This window comes from Globicephala melas, chromosome 13 (assembly GCF_963455315.2).
Source record: "Globicephala melas chromosome 13, mGloMel1.2, whole genome shotgun sequence".
NCBI lineage: Eukaryota > Metazoa > Chordata > Mammalia > Artiodactyla > Delphinidae > Globicephala > Globicephala melas.
The window spans coordinates 81721417-81742512 of NC_083326.1; the positions used below are offsets into that span (position 1 = coordinate 81721417).

The window sequence follows — 21096 nt, forward strand, 5'->3', positions numbered from 1 at the left end:
GTTCAGGGGCTGAAGGGTCAAGATGTCTGCTACTTTTACTCTTGGGTGGTTCAGCAAAAAAAACACAGAGAGGGCTTCCCTGGTGGCACAGTGGTTGAGAGTCTGCCTGCCAATGCAGGGGACACGGGTTTGAGCCCTGGTCTGGGAAGATTCCACATGCCGCGGAGCAACTAGGCCCGTAAGCCACAACTACTGAGCCTGCGCGTCTGGAGCCTGTGCTCCGCAACAAGAGAGGCTGCGACAGTGAGAGGCCCGCGCACCGTGATGAAGAGCGGCCCCCACTCGCCGCAACTAGAGAAAGCCCTCGCACAGAAACGAAGACCCAACACAGCAAAAATAAATAAATAAATAAAATTTTAAAATATATACAGAGAAATGGATGGGTGGGTGGCTAGACTGATAAAGCAAATATGACAAAAATTACTAACTGTTGAATCTGGGCGGTAGGCATACAGGTACTCATTGTACTCTTCTTTCAACTTTAACATTTTTCATAATAAAAACCTGGGTTGGGGGGGTGATGAAAAATAAAATGTCCTGAGCAACGACATCATCCTTGGAATTGAACCATGGCAACTACTGTAGGGGAAATTGAGCTCTGAGCTCTAGTTCCAGACCAGACCCATTATTTATGATTAACCACTGCCTGTGCAGCAAAGGATCACCCTGTGCTCATCCCGGAGACAGGCTGGGCTTAGCCCTGCCCATACCACTCATCTCCTTAACACCCCTCCCGGCTGTCATGTGTACCCGCGCGAAATGCATACGCTAATACGCTAGTCTGAACGCCTACCCAAGCCAGACAACAGCGGGACACGTGACCTGTTGATCACGCCTTCCTGGGCCTGAGAGTCTGCTGTCCAGCTTTGAATTAGTCCTGCACTTCCTTCCCTCATCAGTGCTTATGCTGGGAACTGACTGAGAATTGCCCCATGTCCTCATCATTTTTTAAAAACGAGGTCTCTGAGGACATACCTGAGTGCTTCCATTTCAGTGTTCAGGGCCCAGACCCTTCAATGGCCCCTCAAGGCTCCAAATGCCCCATCACGGCCTCCCAGGCCCTCCATCTTCATCCCCACCCCCTCTCCCTGGTTTTCTCTCCTGCAGTCCCATTTCTCTCAAACACACTAAGCTCTCACCAGCCTTGGGGCCTTTGTACCTGCTGTTTCCTCTGCCTGGAATGCTCTTCCTCAGATGCAACAGGGCTGTGTCCTTGATATTCAGGTGCTAAATGGTCACCTCTTCTCTGCCGTGGCCCCTCCATCTCTCTCTCACATCACCCTGTTTAATCTTCTTCAGAGTATCTATCTGAAGTTGATTATCTGCTTTATTTACAGTCTTCCCTCAGGAGCCATGGGCAATTGGTTCCAGGAACCCCCGTGGATACCAAAATCCACGGATGCTCAAGTTCCTTATAAAGAAATGGTGCAGTATTTGCACATAACATATGCTCATCCTCCCCTATACTTTAAACCATCTCTAGATTACTTATAATATCTAATACAATATAAATGCTACGTAAATAGTTGCCAGCGCATTTTTACTTTTTGCAAATTCAAGTTTTACTTTCTGGAACATTCCGAAATTTTTTCTTTTTAATATTTTCAATCCACACTTGGTTGAATCTGCAGATGCAGAACCCGTGGACACGGAGGGCCGACTGTAGTTGTTGACTATTTGTCTTCCCTGACTAGAATACCAGCCTCATAAGAGCAAGGGCCTCATCTTTCGTACTCATCACTGCATCCTTCGTGCCTAGAATGGTGTCCAACACACAGTAGGTACTCAATAAATATCTGCAAATGGATGAATAGGACACTCAGATAAAGTCCCAGCAAGAACTCCATTCCACCTCCTGCTTTGAACCAGAGGTGCAGCCTTCTGTGTGGGGCCCAGTTGGAGCAGGAAAGGGTGGGAGATGCCAGGGGCAGGGGTTGCCTGGAGAGCACCCCTGGGCTTTGGCAGGAGCAGCTGCCTGAGCAAGGGTGGCAGAAAGTAAGGGCTCTCTTACCCATGTACAGATGGTCCTCATTGGGGTCATCCAGGACCTGTTGGCATAGCCACAGGGAATAGGCCGGAGATGAAGAGCAGGAGAGAGGAAGAGGGAGAAAAGTATGAGCAGGGAGGAAGCATCATCCACATGACTGCGTTTGCCAATGGGAGGGCTGCGCTTTCCACCGTTTTTCCTAGTCAAGATGAAGGGCACAGGAAAAAACCCAGTGTGTGATCCAAATGGCCATCTGGAAAATAAGCGCGTCCTAGCCCAATCCTCAAGGGTCCTAAATACCCAGAAAGGAGGTTACGAAAAGGAGGGGGCAGATTCCTCTCCTGGAAAATGTCTCAGCTTGAATAAGAATCCCACCTGTCTCCTAGGAGACGACGGACTGGTCATCAGGGTGAAAATTCAAATCCTGTCCCCATTCCCCCTGCCCTGGCAGGAAATGATGTCTCCCTGCCTGGAACTGCCACAGCACTTTCTTTCTCTCTTTTACGGCCTTCCTGCTTTCATTTTATCACTACTTCTATCTTCCTCTCTCCAAAGGGCAGGCACCATGTTGTAGCCACCTTGGTTGCCCCCTTGGTGCACTCTAACAGGACTAGGCACCTAGTGCTCAGGAAATGTCTGATGAATGAATGAACAGGAAAGCTGGCAGAGTCTTGTTGGGTGGGGAGCCCACACACCACAGGGCACCAGAGAGAGGGGAGATCCTGCCAGGACCCAGACACATGCGCTAACCAAGTGCCCTTGGGCTTCCTCTAAGATGGCCGACTCAAGCATCAGTGAGTTGAAATTGTGAAACTCGGTATGACAGGTGGAGATAGCCTGCAGCCACCATCTCTCTTCTTTTGGGAAGAAACAAAGACAGACTCCTTGGCTAGACTGGTCCTCCCACCTCTTCCCATACCACACCCACCTTCGCTAGTCATCTAAGAGTCACAGGACAAGAGCCCTGAGAAAGGGATGCATCCTAGGCAGAGGCCTGGGACAGCCAACCTGGAACCTTAAGCTCTGCCCTTCGAGGAAAAGTCAGACCCAGGCACTTGCCTACCTAGAGTTCTGTTATTTTTCTTTGAAAAAATCACTTACGTTAATGTGTAGGATTATTGTTGTTTTTAAATGAATTAAAAATTTGTTTAGCTTCTCAGTTTTAAATTCTAATGTGTTAAATATTAATAAACATAATCCCCATAAGCAAAAGTTTTCTGCCTTCTTCAATTATTTTTAAGAGCCTAAAAGGGTCTTGAGGCCACAAAGTGTGAGATCAAGAGCAGGGGTTGGCAAATTACAGCGTACGGGCCAATTCTGGCCCTCCCCTGTTTCTGAAAGTAAAGTTTTATCGAAACACAGCCAGGCCCATTTGTTTACATGCAAATGGCTGCTTTTGTGCTATAACTACACATATGTATAGTAGAAGGAGAACCAGCTCCAAAAAGAGCGAAACAGGTGAAGGGCAAGCCTCAGTATCCCTCTGAGCCTCAATTCCTTCGTCTATAAAATGGAAGTAATAGTCCGAGCGAGGGGTGAGGATTACACAAAATAACAGGGTGAGGATTACACAAAATAACAGAGTGGAGAAATAACTACCACTCAGCCCTGCAACAGGCTGTTTGATGTGATGTGGCTCTCCCTGGAAACCACTGGTATGGCATTTTGATAATAACAGAGACAGGGCTGAACCATCATCATGCCTCCCTCTCTCCTCCGTGTCTCCCCACCTCACCTCCACCAGCTTCACCACGTTGGGGTGGTCCAGCTTCTTGAGGATGGCAATCTCCTGGTACACCTGCTCAATAGGGCCCCTGGGCTGGATGCAGCCCCTGGGGGCTGGCCGGGTCCCTCGGGGAGGCGGGCGACCTGGAGGAGACATGAACCATCCCAGAGTCAGGGCAAAGAGACTTTCCTCTGCAGAGGGGGACTGTAGGCAGGACAAATGAAGTGGGGGGCTCTCAGAAGGGCTGGAATGGCTGATGCCACACAGGGGTCTTTATTTACTTATTTATTTATTTTGGCTGTGTTGGGTCTTCGATACTGCACGCGGGCTTTCTCTAGTTGCAGCGAGCGGGAGCTACTCTTCTTTGCGGTGCACAGGCTTCTCACTGCAGTGGCTTCTCTTGTTGCAGAAGCATGGGCTCTAGGCGCACAGGCTTCAGCAATCGTAGCACGTGGGCTCAGTAGTTGCGGCACGCAGGCCCTAGAGCACGTGGGCTTCAGTAGATGTGGCGCACTGGCTCAGTAGTTGTGGCTCACGGGCTCTAGAGCGCAGGCTCAGTAGTTGTGGGATCTTCCCAGAGATCGAACCCATGTCCCCTGCACTGGCAGGCAGATTCTTAATCACTGCACCACCAGGGAAGTTCCCCACCAGGGGCTTTAAACAGCCTTCTCTTCATCTGACTCCTCTGCTGCTGGAAACACTGGAGACCCAGTCCCCTTGCCCAGCCTTCTGTTAATTCTCTCCTTCCTGTCCTACTCCCCAGGCCACAGTGAGAATCAAGAGTTCACTGAGGTACAAGGAAAAGAAGTCTGAGGTCTAGTTCAGCAATCTCAATATTCCCCTCTCTGGAGCTCAGTTTTCCCACTCCATAAGATGGACAAAAACATTATCCTTCACCTCCGTAACTCATGGAAGTAGCAGAGATATAAAATAAAGTCCGGGATAGGAAAAGAAGTAAGAGCTGATGAGAGAAAAAACAAAGGACTTGCTTGGCCCTGCAGTGACTGATAGTCAAAAGGTCACAGTGATGGAAAGGTCCACAGTCAAAACACTTACACTGCATATCATATGTAAGTAAGGATCTAAGTGTGACTAACAGAACAGAATGTGGATGTGTCAGCCTTGGAAAAGTAAAAGCAGAGGTGCAGGTGTCAGAGCGGGATGTGAACAGAGGCAAGGCAAGTTCAAAGGAAAGACACTTGCTGCATCTGCTGTAACAAGGAAGAAAGTGACAAGGGTAGTAACAACAAGGGAGCTGAACATCGTGGTATCACCTCATTGCCTGGTTAGGGAAAGGGAGGAAAGGAGTGGTTTAAGTCATCCTCAGAGGAAGTCAGAAGTAAATGTCAAAAATTAATAAATCAAGAAATAATGGCACAAGGATATTAACTGGCTCAGTTCAGATAAGCAGGATAAATCAGGGTCCTGGTGATAGGACAGGGTTTTGGGATTTATGTTTCTTCTTATCCACTTTCTCTTTTCAGCTCAAGCCAACATTTTGCTCAGCACTGCTGGCAGGGAGCTTATGCTGGAGCAGCATATGCTCACCTACACCTGATCACATGCAGTAACTACCAGCTCCTAAAAGAGCTAAAAGTGGGGGCTGCCTCTAGGGAGAGGGAGGAGTACAGCAAGAAACTGTTGATCTCCATTACACACCCTTCTGTTCTTTTGCATTTTTGTAGATATAATTGAAATACCTTATGGTATTTCAATTTTTTTAATTCATCATTTTAAAACATATAATTTAATGGTTTTTAGTACATTCACAAGGTTGTGAAACCATCACCACTAGGTCTTTTTTTTTTTAATTTTTGGCTGCATTGGGTCTTGCTGCACCAGGCTTTCTCTCTAGTTGCGGCGAGCAGGGGCTACCCTTCGTTGCAGTGCACGGGCTTCTCACTGCAGTGGCTTCTTTTGTGGAGCATGGGCTCTAGGCGCACGGGCTTCCGTAGTTGCAGCACGCAGGCTCAGTAGTTGTGGCACGCGGGCTCTAGGGTGCACGGGCTTCAGTAGTTGTGGCGAGCGGGCTCCATACTTGTGGCTCGTGGGCTCTAGAGCACAGGCTCAGTAGTTGTGGCACACGGGCTTTGTTGCTCTGTGGCATGTGGGATCTTCCCGGAGCAGGGATCAAACCCGTGTCTCCTGCATTGGCAGGCGGATTCTTAACCACTGCGGCACCAGGGAAGTCCCTCACCACTAAGTCTTGAACATTTTCAACTCCCCCACAAAAAAACCCATACCTATTAGCAGTCAGTCCCCACTCTCTTTTAACCCTAGCCCCTGGAAATCACTAATCTGCTGTCTCTGCGGATTTACCTATTCCGGACATTTCGTGTAAGTGGAATCATACAATATGTGGCCTTTTTTGTCTGGCTTCTTTCATTTAGCATCATGTTTTCAAGGTCATCTGCGTTGCAGCATGTATCAGAATTTAATTTCTTTTTATGGCTGAATAATATTCCACTGACTAGACAGACTACCTTTTGTTTATTCATTCATCCGTTGACAGACATTTAGGGTTGTTTCTACATTTTGGCTATTATGAATAGTGCTACTATGAGCCTTCACGTACGAGCTTGTGTGAACATGTGTTTTCAATTCTCTTGGGTATATATGCCTAGGAGTAGAATTGCTGGGTCATATGGTCACAGCATGTTTAACTTTTTGAGGAAGTCAAACTGTTTTCCTCTGAGGGATTCTTTTTACTTGATACTAATATTACTTCAATAAATATTTTTAAAAGAAAATGAATTTTAAAACGTCAGCAGGAGGCCCAACGCTGTCTTAGGGGAATCCGCCCAGGACACCTCTGCAGGGGACATCATTCAGTGGGTCTTCTCTGTATTGCCCCAGCCCCTGCACCTAAGAACAAAGGCTCTGGCCCAACAAACTCACGTGGAAAGCCCGCCTGTCGGATCAGTTTCTTTTTGGACAGCACCTTCATTGCCTGCGGGAGGAAAGACCCCACATCCTGGTTAAAATGGGTAGGAGGGTGGAGGGAGAGTTCCTTCCACTCCTAGGCCTGCCCAAGCTGTCAGTGCCCCAGCAGCCGCAGGACAATGTAGTGAGCACCTTGTCACTGGAATGGGTCAACTCCACAGGTTGTGTGGAAGCTGGAGTCCTGGGGTCCCTCCAGGCCAGAGGGTACTTCCAAGGTTCCAGGTCAGCTCTCCCAGCTGGGAGGCCACAAACCTTGGGATTCGCTACCACTGAATCAAGACACAAGTGAGCTGGAGTGATGGGAAAGGGACATTTTACACATGGGGAAACTGAGTTTCAGCATTTATGTCACTTGTCCAAGGACACATAATTGGCACATGGGAGAGCAAGGATCTGAACCCACATTGGACTGATTTCAAAGTCTCAGCCACATGGCAGTTTGTCTCACTACCACCCAGTTCTTAGGGCTATGGAGGATGTAGAAAGGGTAGCCCAGAGTAAGGATAGGAGACGTTTGCTGAATTAATTCACTCAATCTTCCTGAGCCAATCACTTCACCTCCCCATTTCCCCACTTCCTTCCTAATGCACAGAATAAACATGACCTAAGCATCAAATGAGTCAACAGCTAAGAAAACCTTCCAGGAAGGCAAGTGCTAGAAAGGAGCCTTTTTCTTTGGACAAGGATGGGGGCAGGGAGGGGGATGTGGATACTCACGTAGTAGGTATTGTCATTTTCATTGTAGGCCAGCTTGACCACGCCATAGGAGCCCTGGATAAAGGGAGATGCCTGTGACATACTATCCAGAAGTTACGATCTGCAAAATGAGGACCCTAATACAGAGCTTGCAAACTGCTGGCAGCCCATTGGCAAAATCCACCCTGTATGTTGTTGGATCTGCAGTTTTTAGAAAGTTTGAATTGGTGGCCAACATTCTAAAACAGGTCAGATATAAAAATCCAGATTCTGATACGGATATGGAGCCATAATCATTTCCATATGTCAACAGTTTGCCATAGTCCTCACCACTCCCTACTGTCTTATACCTAGCTTGTTTTCCTCATTTATATTATTCACTTGCTCTCTACTGGCATTTGAGTTCTTGACCCTTGCAATGATACTGCCCATTGGCTGATTATAAAAGCAAAAACAGATGTGAGAGTACCTTAAGGAGAAAAAAAGCCAACACCAATGTTGGTGATATGGAATTTCCCTGGAAGCTCTGTGAGCTTTTGTAGAAACACAGTACGTTGTAAAAACAAAACGAAATAAAACAAAACAGATGGACCATAAATGACAAAACCCTCCCCCTCCCAGCCTCATCTCCAAGGACTCCTCTCCCACTCCCAAATCTAGTGGGGTTCCCTGCACAGTATCTGAGACATCCTTGGCAGGTATGGAAAACCAGCCTGGCTCCTGGGATATTTACCTTTCCAATTTCGTCCTTAAGTGTGTACTGATTCAGCTGTACGCAATCCTGGAAAATAAGTAGAAACACATAGAATATGAATTGTAAGTTTGCAGCTAGATACATTTTTCACAAACTTAACAAACACCTTAACCAGGACCCAAATCAAGAAAGGGAACATTCCCAGCTCCCCAGAAGCATCTCCCATATACTGGCCCCTGTCCAGGGTGACCACTATCCTGCCTTCTACCAGCACAGTTGTTGTTAGTTTTTTTGTTTGTTTGTTTGTTTTTGGCTGTGTCACGCAGCATGTAGGAGCTTAGTTCCCAGACCAGGGATTGAACCCACGCCCCCTGCAGTGGAAGCTTGCAGTCTTAACCACTGGATCACCAGGGAAGTCCCTACCAGCACAGCTTTTGTACATTGTAAGAGCGTAATTATATAGTATGTACTCTTTTAATACCCATTTTAAAGGTTCTTCCCAGTTTTAAAAAGTTCATTTATTTACTTTTTAAAAGTTAATTTAAAATTAAACAATAATCCATGACTGTGTTATCCTGTAAAAAAATGTAAAGCGATACAAGAGGAGAAAATCTGAGTGTCCTTAGCGCAAACAAAAGTTTCTTAACAGTTTCTCAAAAGTTCTTTTTTGTATTAAAAAAGTGCAAAATATAAAAGGAAACAAATGATAAATTGGATTTCAATCAAAATTAAAACTTTTGCTCTTTGAAACACTACTGAGAAAAAAAGGTAAGACACGGACTGAGAGAAACTATTTGTAACACTTACAGTGGACAAAAGACTGGTATCCAGAACATATAAAGAACTCTGGGCTTCGCTGGTGGCGTGGTGGTTAAGAATCCGCCTGCCAGTGCAGGGGACATGGGTTCGAACCCTGGTCGGGGAAGATCCCACATGCCGCGGAGCAACTAAGCCCATGTGCCACAACTACTGAGCCTGCACTCTAGAGCCCACAAGACACAACTACTGAGCCTGCGCACCTAGAGCCCGTGCTTCGCAACAAGAGAAGCCACCGCAATAAGAAGCCTGCGCACCGCAACAAAGAGTAGCCCCCCTTCGCCGCAACTAGAGAAAAGCCCAAGCGTAGCAATGAAGACCCAGCGCAACCAAAAAAAAGAAAAAAACTTTAAAAAATAAATAAATAAAAAAGAACTCCTACAACTCATTAATAAAAAGACAACCCAATTAAAAATGGGCTAAAGATTTGATAAGCTATTTCTCCAAAGAAGGTACACAAATGATCAATAAGCACATGAAAAGATGCTCAACATCATTACTCATCAGGGAAATGCAAATTAAAGCCACACCCACTAAATTGGCTAAAATCAAAAAGACAGACCAAACCAAGTATTGTCAGAATGTAGGGCAAATGGTGGGAATGTAAAATGGTGCAGCCTCTTTGGAAAACAGTTTGGCAGTGTCTTAACAAGCACTTCCCATATGACCCAGCCATTCTACACCTAGGTGTTCACTCAAAAGAAATGAAAACTTGTGTCCATGCAAAGACTTGTATACAAATGTTCACAACAGCTTTATTAGTAATAGTCAACAACTGGAAACGATCCAAATGTCCATCAATAGGTAAATGGATAAACAAACTACGGTATATAGCTGTACAGTGGAATACTATTTAGCAATAAAGACGAACGAACTACTAATATGTGCAAAAGTATGGATAAATCACAAAATCATTATGCTATGAAAGAAGCTAAGCTAAAAAAAGTACATACTAAGTGATTCCACTTATATAAAATTCCAGAACCTGTAAGCTAATCTATAATGAAAAGAGGCAGGTCGGCTGCTGCCTGGGAGAGGGGAGGTGGGGGAGGGATGCGCTGTTGGGTGTGCTGGAAACGTCTGCGATCTTGATGGGGGTGATGGTTTTATGGATGTATACATACATCACAACTGATCATATTGCACACCCGAAATATGTGCAGTTTATTTCACTTCAGTTACACCTCAGTGTAGTTAGGCTGAACATGTTAAGTGATACAAGAAGTAAAACTGGGAAAAGAAACACGATAGAAAGCAAAACTTCAAGTGTTACAGAGAAGCCCCACATTTCCCTTGAAACTCCTCCCATGCCCCAATTCTATCCCTCTCCCCGAACCTTGATATCAGTTTGGTGTATAAACTTCTAGGCCTTTTTCTATGTAAATGCACACATACATGCATCTGTAGAAAATACAGCGTACTGTTTTGGGATGGGGTTGGGGAGGCATAGACGGTGTCACACTAAATCAGTTCTCAACTTCCTTTGACTGGAGTTAGTTCCACGTCAGACCTGCATCTTTGACTTGCTGTGTAACGGGCCCACAGAGCTCTCACCTCACTGGTGGACTTTTTAGTTTGTTTTGTGTTTCTCTCCAGTATTGTTTTCATTCCCCTGAGTCTTGAAGGGATGTGACAGGCAGAGGTAGGGCCCTGCAGAGCTGTCCTAAGGGGTCTCATTGCCTCATAATCTAGCCCCCACATGCTGCTGAGTTCATCTTCCAAGAATCCACTCTGACCACATCAGCCCCAGCTCGCTGCTGCTTCCAGAGTCAAGTCCTGACTTCACAGCCTGACCTTCAAACCCTCTAAAGCTCTGACCTTGGCAGAGTTGTCTAGTTGCCCACCAAACACCAGTCTCTCCTTTCTTCCTTATAAGTGGAACTCTGTGTGGCAACATTCCAGGCTAGAAAACTTCATTTCCCAGCTTCTCTTACAGCTAAGGTGGCCATGTGTTCTGGCTAGTGGGAGATAAGCAGAAGTTGCTGGGTAGAGCTTCCAGGAAAGAGGACTGACTTAGGAGGCAGACATCTTTTGCCTTTCTTCCCTGCTCCTTCTTCCTGCCTGGAATGGAGCTGTGAAGGCTAGAGCCACAGCAGCCATCTTGAGATCATGAGGTTTTAAGGGTAAAAGCAACAACACAACTACCACACCAATCCCCAATGCCTAGCTCTAGATTTATTTTACATGGTTAAAAAAAAACCCTATTGTGTTAAAGCCACTGTTGTTGGGAGATGTCTGTTTCTCTAAGCTGACTCATTTCTAACTGATACAAACTCGAACTCGCTCTCCAGCCCTGTTTCCACAGTGCCCCCCATTTGGGGCCCCACACTCCAGTTAACTAATCCCTGACCTATCCTGAATTCTATGGAAAGGAATACGTTGGTATACATAGCTGGTACTTAGTTGGGTTATGGTAATCATACTTTTAAAACTAAAATATTAGAGGAATGAGACTACCTCTGTCACCTAGGTGGCCTGTGGCTAGTTAATAAACTAGGAGATGAAACAACAATAACAATTTTTTTTTAATGGGCTCATGCCGTCTACCTCAGGGCCCTTGTTCATGCCATGCTCACCCCCTGCAGTGAACTCTCACTGTGTGGTTAAATATCAGCCCCTTTAGAAGGCCATTCCTGATTTCCAGGTATCCCCCAATAAAATGTATTCCTTCCTTCAACAAATATTTTTGAGCGACTATGCGCCAGGCAGCGTGCTCAGTGCTGGGGACCCTGTGGTGGACAGGACTGTTCCTAACATCCTAGCTGAGGCGGGGGCAGTGGCGGGAAACAGGCAATAAACAACTTAACAAACACACAGATAATCAGATGGTGACAAGTGTTGTGAAGGAAAGTCAACAGAGCAACAGGACAGACAGGGACGGAAGGCTGCTTAGAGGGGGTGGAATGAGAGGCCTTTCAGAGGAGGTGATATTTGAGTTGAGACTTGGAAGCCAGATGGAGATGTCCTTGCAAAGATGGTGGGGGGGCGGTGTGGTTCCAAGCAGAGGGAACAGCAAGGGTAAAGGCCTAACGGAGGGAATGAGGAAGACAAAGAAGTGGATAAGGTCGGAGCTCTGTGAGTTGGCAGCACAAAGGTAGGAGATGGGGCAGGAGGTGAGGCGGGGGCGGATCAGGCCCTGTGAACCCTGCTGGGGATCTGAGTTCCAACCCACCTCCCAGAAGTTTATAGTAAAGATCAAGTGAGAAGTTCAGGTACAGTGCTGAGGACAGTGCCTGGGGAGGCAAACACTCAGCAACTGGGGCCGTGCTGTTTGTCAGGGTGCGAGGCCTCTCACTGACCCGCCATCCCCATTTCAGAGTCCCCAGCACTACTTCCAACTGCCAGCACGTGCATCTCTTTGTGAGAGGCTCTGTCTGTCCCCGAGATGCTCTGCCCACACTCAGGGACTGCCAGCAGTTGGTGTAACAGGCCCGCCCTGTTACACCAGGTGGAATAACTGGCCCTCAGATGGAATAACTCTGGGGCTCGTGTCCTACGCTGTCTCCCAGGGCTGCCCAGAGGTGGAGGCCCAGATGCCCACAGCGGTAACTGGCTCCAACATGCACCCTTTATTGACGTCTCCCTGGGTTTCCTGGGGTCACCTTCCCAATCAACTGGTTGCGCTGGAATCCTTCTGAGGGAGCCCAACTTAACACGGAGACATTCCGGGCGCGGGGCAGGGCACCAGGGGCCGCCGCTCACATACCTGCAACCCGGTGATGGAGACGTGGTGCGACTCCACCGTGGGCCTCCGGGGCAGCCGCGGCGAGGACTGCGGAGAGCCCACGGGCGAGTGGGGCAGGGCCGGGTAGACGCAGCGCCCATTCGCATCCAGCAGGGACCGCTCCTGCAGAGAGAGCTTGCGACTGGAGAGGTGGGGCCGGGCCTGGGACCCGGAGACGTTGAGGGGGACCTCTCCGCCAGGGGCCTCCAGGGGCCGGTCCCGGGCCAGGCCGCTGTCCACAGCGCAGGCCGGCTCGCACTCAGTGACCACGATGAAGGACTCCATGCCCAGATGGATGCTCAGGGACGAGAGGCCCCGCAGGGCTTCACAGGGTTTCTGGCCTTCGCTGCTATTACTGTTGCCGCTCCCGCCCCCCAGCTCATCCTGGGGGGCGGCCCGGTTGCTACTGGGCTGGCTAGAGACGCATGATGACATGGTGCGTGTGCCGACCTCATGCGACACGCACGTGCCCGGGCACTCCCATCCGGCAGCTGCGCCACCTGCAGAGAGAGGAACGGTCACCTGCCCCCATCCTGTGCGGCAGGGGCAGGGAAGGAGGTCTCTCCTGCTGGGCCAGACTGGTGCCTCATTCCTGCTTTGAGTCGCCGTCCTTGAAAAAAATATCTTGCAAAACACAGTGTGATCTGAAATCTTTTGCGTCTATATAGAAGAGCTTACTCCACATTTCCTCACTGTATCCATTTTTTTAAATTGATGTATAGTTGATTTACAACTCTGTGTTAGTTTCTGTTGTATAGCAAAGTGATTCAGTTATACATATGTATACATTCTGTTTTATATTCTTTTCCATTATGATTTATCACAGGATATTGAATATAGTTCCCTGTACTATACAGTAGGACCCTGTTGTTTTACATTTCCTCATCTTAAAAGCCCCTTGTCACACAAACAAGAATCCCAAATTCAATTCCTGTAGAAAACAAGTATGAGAAAACCCCAAAATAGAGCACCCATGCCTCCTACAAAGGTGGCAGCTACTTCCAGCTCAAGCCAATTGTTGTTAAACAGGGACTGGGGCCTAGAATTGTCTGGTTATCTCTCCAACCCCTCTTTTTTTTTTTTTTTTTTTTCAAGAGAAGCCCTAAAGCCAGGATGGTAAGTGAGATCTCTTGATTTTTTTTTTTTTTAATTAGCAATTATTTTAAAATGCTGGGCAGGCCAAATGAAACACTTCCACATGGTGACCTCTAGGCTGCATCACTTCACAATAGCAATGATTCAGACAGCTCTTTACAGTTTATAAAATATCTTCCACACCTCAGGATAATTTCACAAGCACCCTAGCTTGTTGGTTTGCCATTATACCCTCATTTTGTAAATGGGGAAACTGAGGCTCAAGAGAGTGAGAGGGATTTGTCCAGGTCTCCTAATGCAAAGACCATGAGCACAGGAGTCCAGTCCCCTGGCCTGGCCTGGCCAATGATTCTCAACTGAGGAGTGGGGGTCAGGGGTCACACCAGCAGAGAGTGTGTGAGCCAGGGAAGTTTGTGTTGTCTGAGGAGCTAGGCTCAACATACCTATTATCTAATGTTTCCCTAGTTCAGCCCCCAGCTAGTACTTGCAAGATGTAAGGCAAACATGAGATTAAAAAAAGTTAACATCAAATAGCTTGGCGGTTCCTCAACAAATTAAACAGAGAATTACCATATGACTGAGCAATTCCGTTCCTAGGTATATATCCAAACAACACTACTCACAACAGCCAAAAGGGAAAAAACAACCTACATGTCCACGGACAGATGAATGGATAAGCAAAATGTGGTCTGTCCACACAATGGAATATGACTAGAAAGGAATGAAGAACCGACACAGGCTACAAGCTGCATGAACCTCAAAAACATGATGCTAAGTGAAAGACGCCAGACACAAAAGGGCACATGTGTATAACCCTATTTATATGAAATTTTTTTTTTGGCCATGTCACGTGGCTTGCAGAATCTTAGTTCCCCAAAAAGGGATCGAACCCGTGCCCCCTGCAGTGGAAGCGCAGAGTCCTAACCACTGGACAGCCAGGGAATTTCCCTGTATGAAATTTTTTAAATAGGCAAATGCATACAGACAGAAAGTAGATTAGTGGTTGCCTAGGGCTGGGGAGGTGTTTGGGAAAAGGGGAGTGACTGTCAATAGGTATGGGGTCTCCTTTTGGAGTGATGAAAATATTCTGGAACTAGATAGAGATGGTGGTTGCACAACACTGTGAACGGACTAAATGCCACTGATTTGTACATTTTTAAATAGTTAATTTTATGTGAATTAAAAAAAAAGATTGACACACTCCCTTAGACTGTCAATTCCTTCTGTCTCTGGGACAGAATATTAACCTTTGGTTTGTATGTTTGACAAATTCTGCTGGACAAATGTCACAGGTACCACTGGAATTCAGGGAGTATATCCACAGATGCAGACAGTGGCAGCTCTGTGCTGATCACCCACGTCACGAAGGTGCCAGGAAAACAGTGAGAGCTGAGTAGAGGGATTTTATGAATGAATAAAATGATATCTCTTTAAGACACTGGGTGGCAGTGGGGGGATACAGAGGAAAGTAAAGATGGGAGCAGAAAGCCAGTGCTTCCTGGAGGGCTTGGTTGAGGGGCAGAGAAATGCTACCCGCCCTCTTGGGACAGTCCTGCAATAAGTATTTATGGAATAGCTTCTATGTATGCAATCTGGACCATGACGTGGGCAGATGGGGTCCCTTGTGGAACAGGGAAAGATCAATGGGAAAGGCACTAAGGAACTAACAACAGCATGCCAGCCTGGACATGGCACAATTTTTGAACACAGAGTACAGTGTAAAGGAATAACAAAGTACCCAGTCATGTGACAAGATGCTCAGCCTCAGTTATAGTAAGAGAAGTGCAAATTCAAACTACAACGAAATGGTTTGGTGGCTCCTCAAAAAGTTAAATGTAGAATTATCATTTGACTCAGCAATTCCTCTTCTAGGTGTATATATATATATATATATATATCCCCAAAAGAATTGAAAGCAGGGATTCAAACAGATACTTATACACCCATGTTCACAGCAGCATTATTCACAATAGCCAAAAGGTTGAAACGTCCCAAGTTTCCATCAATGGAAGAATAGATAAACAGAATGTGGTCTATTTATACAACAGAACACTATTCAGCTATAAAAAGGAATAAAGTTCTGACACATGCTACAACATGGATGAGCCTTGAAAGCACGCTAAGTGAAACACGCCAAATATTAAAGGACAAATACTGTATGACTTCACTTATAGAACAGGCAAATTCATAGAGACAGAAAGTTTAGAATAAAGGTGACCAGAAGAGACCGGGGGAGAGGGGAGCAGCAAGTCATTGCTTAAGGGGTACAGAGTTTCTATTTGGGGTGATGAAAAAGTTCTGGAAATGGATAGTGGTGATGACCGCACAACATTCTGAATGTAAATAGTGCCATTGAATTGTACATCTAAAAGTGGTTAAAATGGTAAGTTTTATGTTATATATATTTTACTGAAATTAAAATAATAATAATAAAGCTACAATGAAATATCTTTTTTCCAACTATTGGATTGGCAAAGACAAAAAATATAATAACAGCACTATTTTGATGAGGCTATGAGCAGTATGAATTAGTATCACCTTTATGAAGGGAAATTCACCAATATCGAACAAAATTCCAAATGCACATACCTTTGACTTACCAATTCTGCACCTGGGAGTATTTACCTTAAGGACAATCTCACACATAAAAAAATGATATACGTACAAAATTATTTTGCTAGTGTGGTTTGAAATGACTATCCACAGGGGACTGAGTAAATAAAATGAGGTACATGTAGCCCAGGAGAAAATCATGCATTTATTTGAAAAGAGGTGACTCTGTACATCCTAATGTGAATTAGCTCCAAGACACACCGTTGCATGGAAAAAACCAAGGCATTCGGATGCTGCTGTTGGCATAGGGGGAAAAGGGTCATACGCGCGTACATAATCATATGCAGAGCATACTTCTGGAAAGATACACAAGAAAATGATAAGAGTGGCCTCAAGAGAAGACAACTGGTTTGCAGAAGTGGGGGGGAGGCCGGGTGGGAGGGACTTAACTGTCACTGTATTTACTTTTATTTTTGTAAAAGTAAGTGTGCAAAGAGTAACTATTCAGAAATGAATTTTTAAAGGAAAGTAACCATAACCACAATGGGAGTTAGGATGATCAGGCCCGAGTGCTACCTCCGGGGCACGAGGCAGAGGGAGCGAGCAGTTGGCTCTATCTCCTAATCCCTTATCCCACTCTGACTGTATCTGAGAAAGAAATCATTAAATGTGTCCCTGTCTTGGCTTCCTCATCCGTGAAAGAATACAACCCAAGTTCAATGTTCTCCACGGTCTCAGCTGCTGTTCCTTTACATATCCTTTTTATAATCCTTATTTCCCAGGAGGGGAAAAGCAGGGTCCCTGAAGTTCGACTGCCTGGGGCCGCAGCCTCAGTTTTCTCTTCTATAAAATGGGCACTCACCCAAGAGTCATGAGGACTAACTGAACTAAGAACTCAGTATTCATGTCTGGTGCATGGTTAAGTGCTCAAAAAGCTCTTCTTTCAACAAATACTTCCTGAATGCCTACTACCTGCCAGGCTATGCTCCAGAATGTTCCTCCTCCTGTATGTGTTCTGTAGCCCTGGGAGTGTGGGCCTGCCTCCCCTCCACTGGCCCGTCCTCCCTCCCAGAGCCACCTCTGACATGGCTGCAGAGTTCCTGAAAAGAAAACTAGTCTGGCAGCACCTGAGACAGTTAATGGAGAATTTTTCTTCTTGCCAACAGAAAAACCATTGCTTATCGATCGCCACTCCAGGCCAAGGACACCAAGCCATCCACCCCCGGCAAAGCTGCATTTAATCAGTCTCCTTGACGAGCTGGCGTCTGGCTCCGTGCCTTGGCCCTTGAGGCCTGGAGGAAAAAGGAGAGAAAAAATGCACTGGCTGGCTCTGAGGCAGAGGTGCGGGCCCCTGTGCTGGAGGGATAGGTGTGTTCAGGTCTCAGGAAAGAGCCCCAAGGGACACAGACCACAGTGCCTCGAGGCCACCTGGAGGCCCCTCACTGGTCTGCAGCAGGCCTGGCAGGCAAGGACTTGGCCATTCAGCACCACTGACCCCAGAGAGTCCAGGCCAGAATCTGACCATTTCTGAGGTCACAGATCGTATGAGGTCACACACCTTTTAAGGATCTGTTGAAAGCCACCAACACTCCCAGGAGCAGAAAAATCATACAAAAAGACAATGGTTTGCATTATAACAGCTAACATCCAACTGAGCATTTCTTCACCAAACATTGAAACAGCTCTGCCTGGGTCATTTAATCCTCACAGGCCCTCTGAGAGGGAGGGACAGCTAAGCATTCAGTTTTGGGGGGGCCGAGGTTTGACGAAATTCCAAAAGCCCCCTCCCCGAGCCTCCTGCCCCAATACATGGGTCCTTCCCCAGGCCCTGAAGCCTCCCCATTGCCCTTGGCTGGCAGCCCTGAGCTCCCCTCCCTCCCCTCTCACAGGCAGCTCCATGGAGGACCAGACCCTTCCTGGAGCAGATAAACCCGGCTCCAGGCCAGAACAAAGGAGCGCTCATTCCTCTGCCAGGAAGCCAAGTGCCAGCGGCCTCCAGGAAACACATTCCCATATCCTGGGGGCATTTTCCAACCTGCGCCTGCTTACCAAATGCTGAGCCGCCACCACCACGGGAGCTGCAGCACAGCAAGTAGCCAGTGAGTGGGCCCGTGACATGCCCTGACCCATGATACACCCTTTGCATGGTCCCCTGAGGTCCCGGGCAACACGGGACAACAAAGAGGCCCAAAATAGCTGTGAGGATCCTGCCAAGGCCAGGGACAATGTCCTCCCTGGGATAACAGGCTTGGCCAGCCACATCTCTCACCTGGGGAAACTGAAACCCACTCACCCATTTGTTCTTTCCACAAGTAATTACTAGGGACCTACTATGTGCCAGATAAACAAAACAGATGTGATTTCTGAAAAGTAGGGGCACAAGTGACTCTATAAGCACAAACTGGAGGAGAAAACCAGGATGAGATAAAAAAAAGAACAACACAGGGACCCAGGGGAGATCTGAATGGGAGGGGGTGAGTCAAGGAAGGCCTCACTTGGGGAAATTATATTTAGGCTGAGACCTACAGGGTGAGTAGGTGCTAAGGGGGCGGGAACTCGCTCCAGGAGGACGAAACACATTCTGAGAAGGCCTCGCAGCAGGAAAGAGGTGGGAGAGCGGAGAGAACAGAAAGAAGACTCCTGGGATTGAACGAGGTTGGGAAGGGGGTGAGGGTGGATGGGCAGGCTGGAGGGGCCAGAGCACAAGAGCTTTGTAGGAAGCTGATGAGAGCAGGAGGGGTGTCCCAGGCAAAGCCATAGGGACCCCACTCGGCACCTGTTATGGGATGTGGAATTGTGGCCCCCCAAAAAGATATGCTGGAGTTCTAATGCAATATGACTGGTGTCCTTATAAAAAGGGGGAAATCTGGACAGACCCGCACACAGGGAGAACACCATGAGAACGTGAAGGCAGAGGTTGGGGTCCTGCACCTACAAGCCAAGGAACGCCAGATTGCCAGCAGCCATCAGACGCCAGGAGACAGACACAGACCAGATTCTCCTTCATGACCCCTGGAAGGAACCGACCCTACCAACACCTTGGTCTCGGACTTCTGGTCTCCAGAACTGTGAGATAATACATTTCTGTGGTTTAAGCTGCCCAGTTAGTGGTACTTTGTCAAGGCAATCCCAGCACACTAACACAGCTCCCCTCCCAACCACAGAAGCCTGCTGCCCCAGGGGCCACGGATTCAGAGGGTGTTTCCCAATACTTAAGTGGGAGACCTGGGAGGCTCAGTTGTATAGCCGATGCAGCGCTGAGGCTTGACACCAGCTGGAATATTCCAGATGCGGGGCCTTGGCCCAAACAAGCAGTCGTATCAAATTCAGTGACACAGACTCTTACAACTGTCTTCCCTTGCATATTCTTTAGTTTAGAGGCACTGAAACTGATTGTCTCCCCAGAGACAAGGGCCCTTCCTTGGCAGAGGGCACGAGGGATAGTGCTGGCTTTATTTTATCTATCTGTCTGTCTATGCCACACTGCAAGGCTTGCAGGATCTTAGTTCCCCAACCAGGGATTGAACCCAGGCCCTCGGCCGTGAAAGCACCAAGTCCTAACCACTGGACAACCAGGGAACTCTGACAGCGCTGGCTTTAGTGTGCACAGACCCCATCCCATCATAGTCCCCGGAGCAAACAGTCCCTATCGTGTGACATCTGGCCACCGATGTATTTTGCTTGGCCTACACTGTATTTAAAACTATTTGAATGAGATGCCAACATTTTAGAGCCAGGAGAGTTCAGATAAAAATCAAAATTTCCGGGCTTCCCTGGTGGCACAGTGGTTGGGAGTCCGCCTGCTGATGCAGGGGACACGGGTTCGTGCCCCGGTTCGGGAAGATCCCACGTGCCGCGGAGCGGCTGCGCCCGTGAGCCATGGCTGCTGAGCCTGCGCGTCCGGAGCCAGTGCTCCGCAACGGGAGAGGCCACAGCAGTGAGAGGCCCGCATACCGCAAAAAAAAAAAAAAAAAAAAATCAAAATTTCCAGAGTCTCTTGAAGAACTGGACACTGTTAGCACTGGACCTCTATTCACTCCTGGTAAAAACTCCCTGAAGCTTTGGACAGGAGATATGCTCGCCGGCGTGCCACAGTCCTCACTGCTTCCCCTCATCTCCCCAACACCAAGGACAGGCTGAGTGTCCTATTACATGTCCTTCCCTTTTCTACCTCTCATGACCTATCTCACCCCTACAGGCCCTACTTTGAGATGCACTGGATATTAGTGCTATAATATCAGTGGTCACCTGTTCCAACAATTTCATTTCACCAATAAGAAAATGAAGGGTCAGAAAGGTTTACTAATTTTTTTTTTTTTTTTTTTTTTGCAGTACGCGGACTTCTCACTGTTGTGGCCTCTCCCACTGCGGAGCACAGGCTCCGGACGCGCAGGCTTAGTGGCCATGGCTCACGGGCCCATGGGCCCAGCCGCTCCGCGGCACGTGGGATCCTCCCGGACCGGGGCACGAACCCGCGTCGCCTGTATCGGCAGGCGGACTCTCAACCACTGCGCCACCAGGGAAGCCCAGGTTTACTAATTTGTCCAAAGTTATGCAGTGGTTCCAAGTAGAGCTAAAACTGGTCTGAGTTTTTCAGAAAGGGGCTAAAAATTACAGGTACAGCCTTGCAATGTCCACATGTTGTATCCGGAATGAAGTCCAGGCTTAGCCAAAATCTCTAACGAAGGGGAATATCTAGCCCATTCCTCTGGATCCAACCTGTGTGAGAGGGGAGAGTGTGAAGGCTCAGTGTCCTACAGCATTCAGGAAAGACATGCATGGGCACAGAGACATCGATTTGACTTAACTTGTGAGAGCCGTGCCTTTGCCTTTTTGTTTACTGCTGGACTCCAGGGCCTAGA

General features: G+C 47.5%; 1 protein-coding gene across 6 annotated transcripts in view; it reads right to left on the bottom strand.

Annotated features, from left to right (window-relative positions):
- Window positions 1–21096, bottom strand: part of CAMKK2 (calcium/calmodulin dependent protein kinase kinase 2) — a 56666-nt gene that overhangs the window by 27298 nt on the left and 8272 nt on the right. For all 6 annotated transcript variants that reach the window (XR_009566513.1, XM_030860282.2, XM_030860281.2 and 3 more), the window contains exons 2-7: window positions 12569–13086; window positions 8086–8133; window positions 7374–7427; window positions 6612–6663; window positions 3723–3856; window positions 2012–2048 (exon numbers count right to left, since the gene is read on the bottom strand). Coding sequence is in view for 5 of the 6 variants with exons in the window: in XM_060311068.1 (XP_060167051.1) it covers window positions 2012–2048; window positions 3723–3856; window positions 6612–6663; window positions 7374–7427; window positions 8086–8133; window positions 12569–13086 (843 nt within the window). In the remaining variant the exon portion in view is untranslated. The remainder of the gene's footprint in view (window positions 1–2011; window positions 2049–3722; window positions 3857–6611; window positions 6664–7373; window positions 7428–8085; window positions 8134–12568; window positions 13087–21096) is intronic.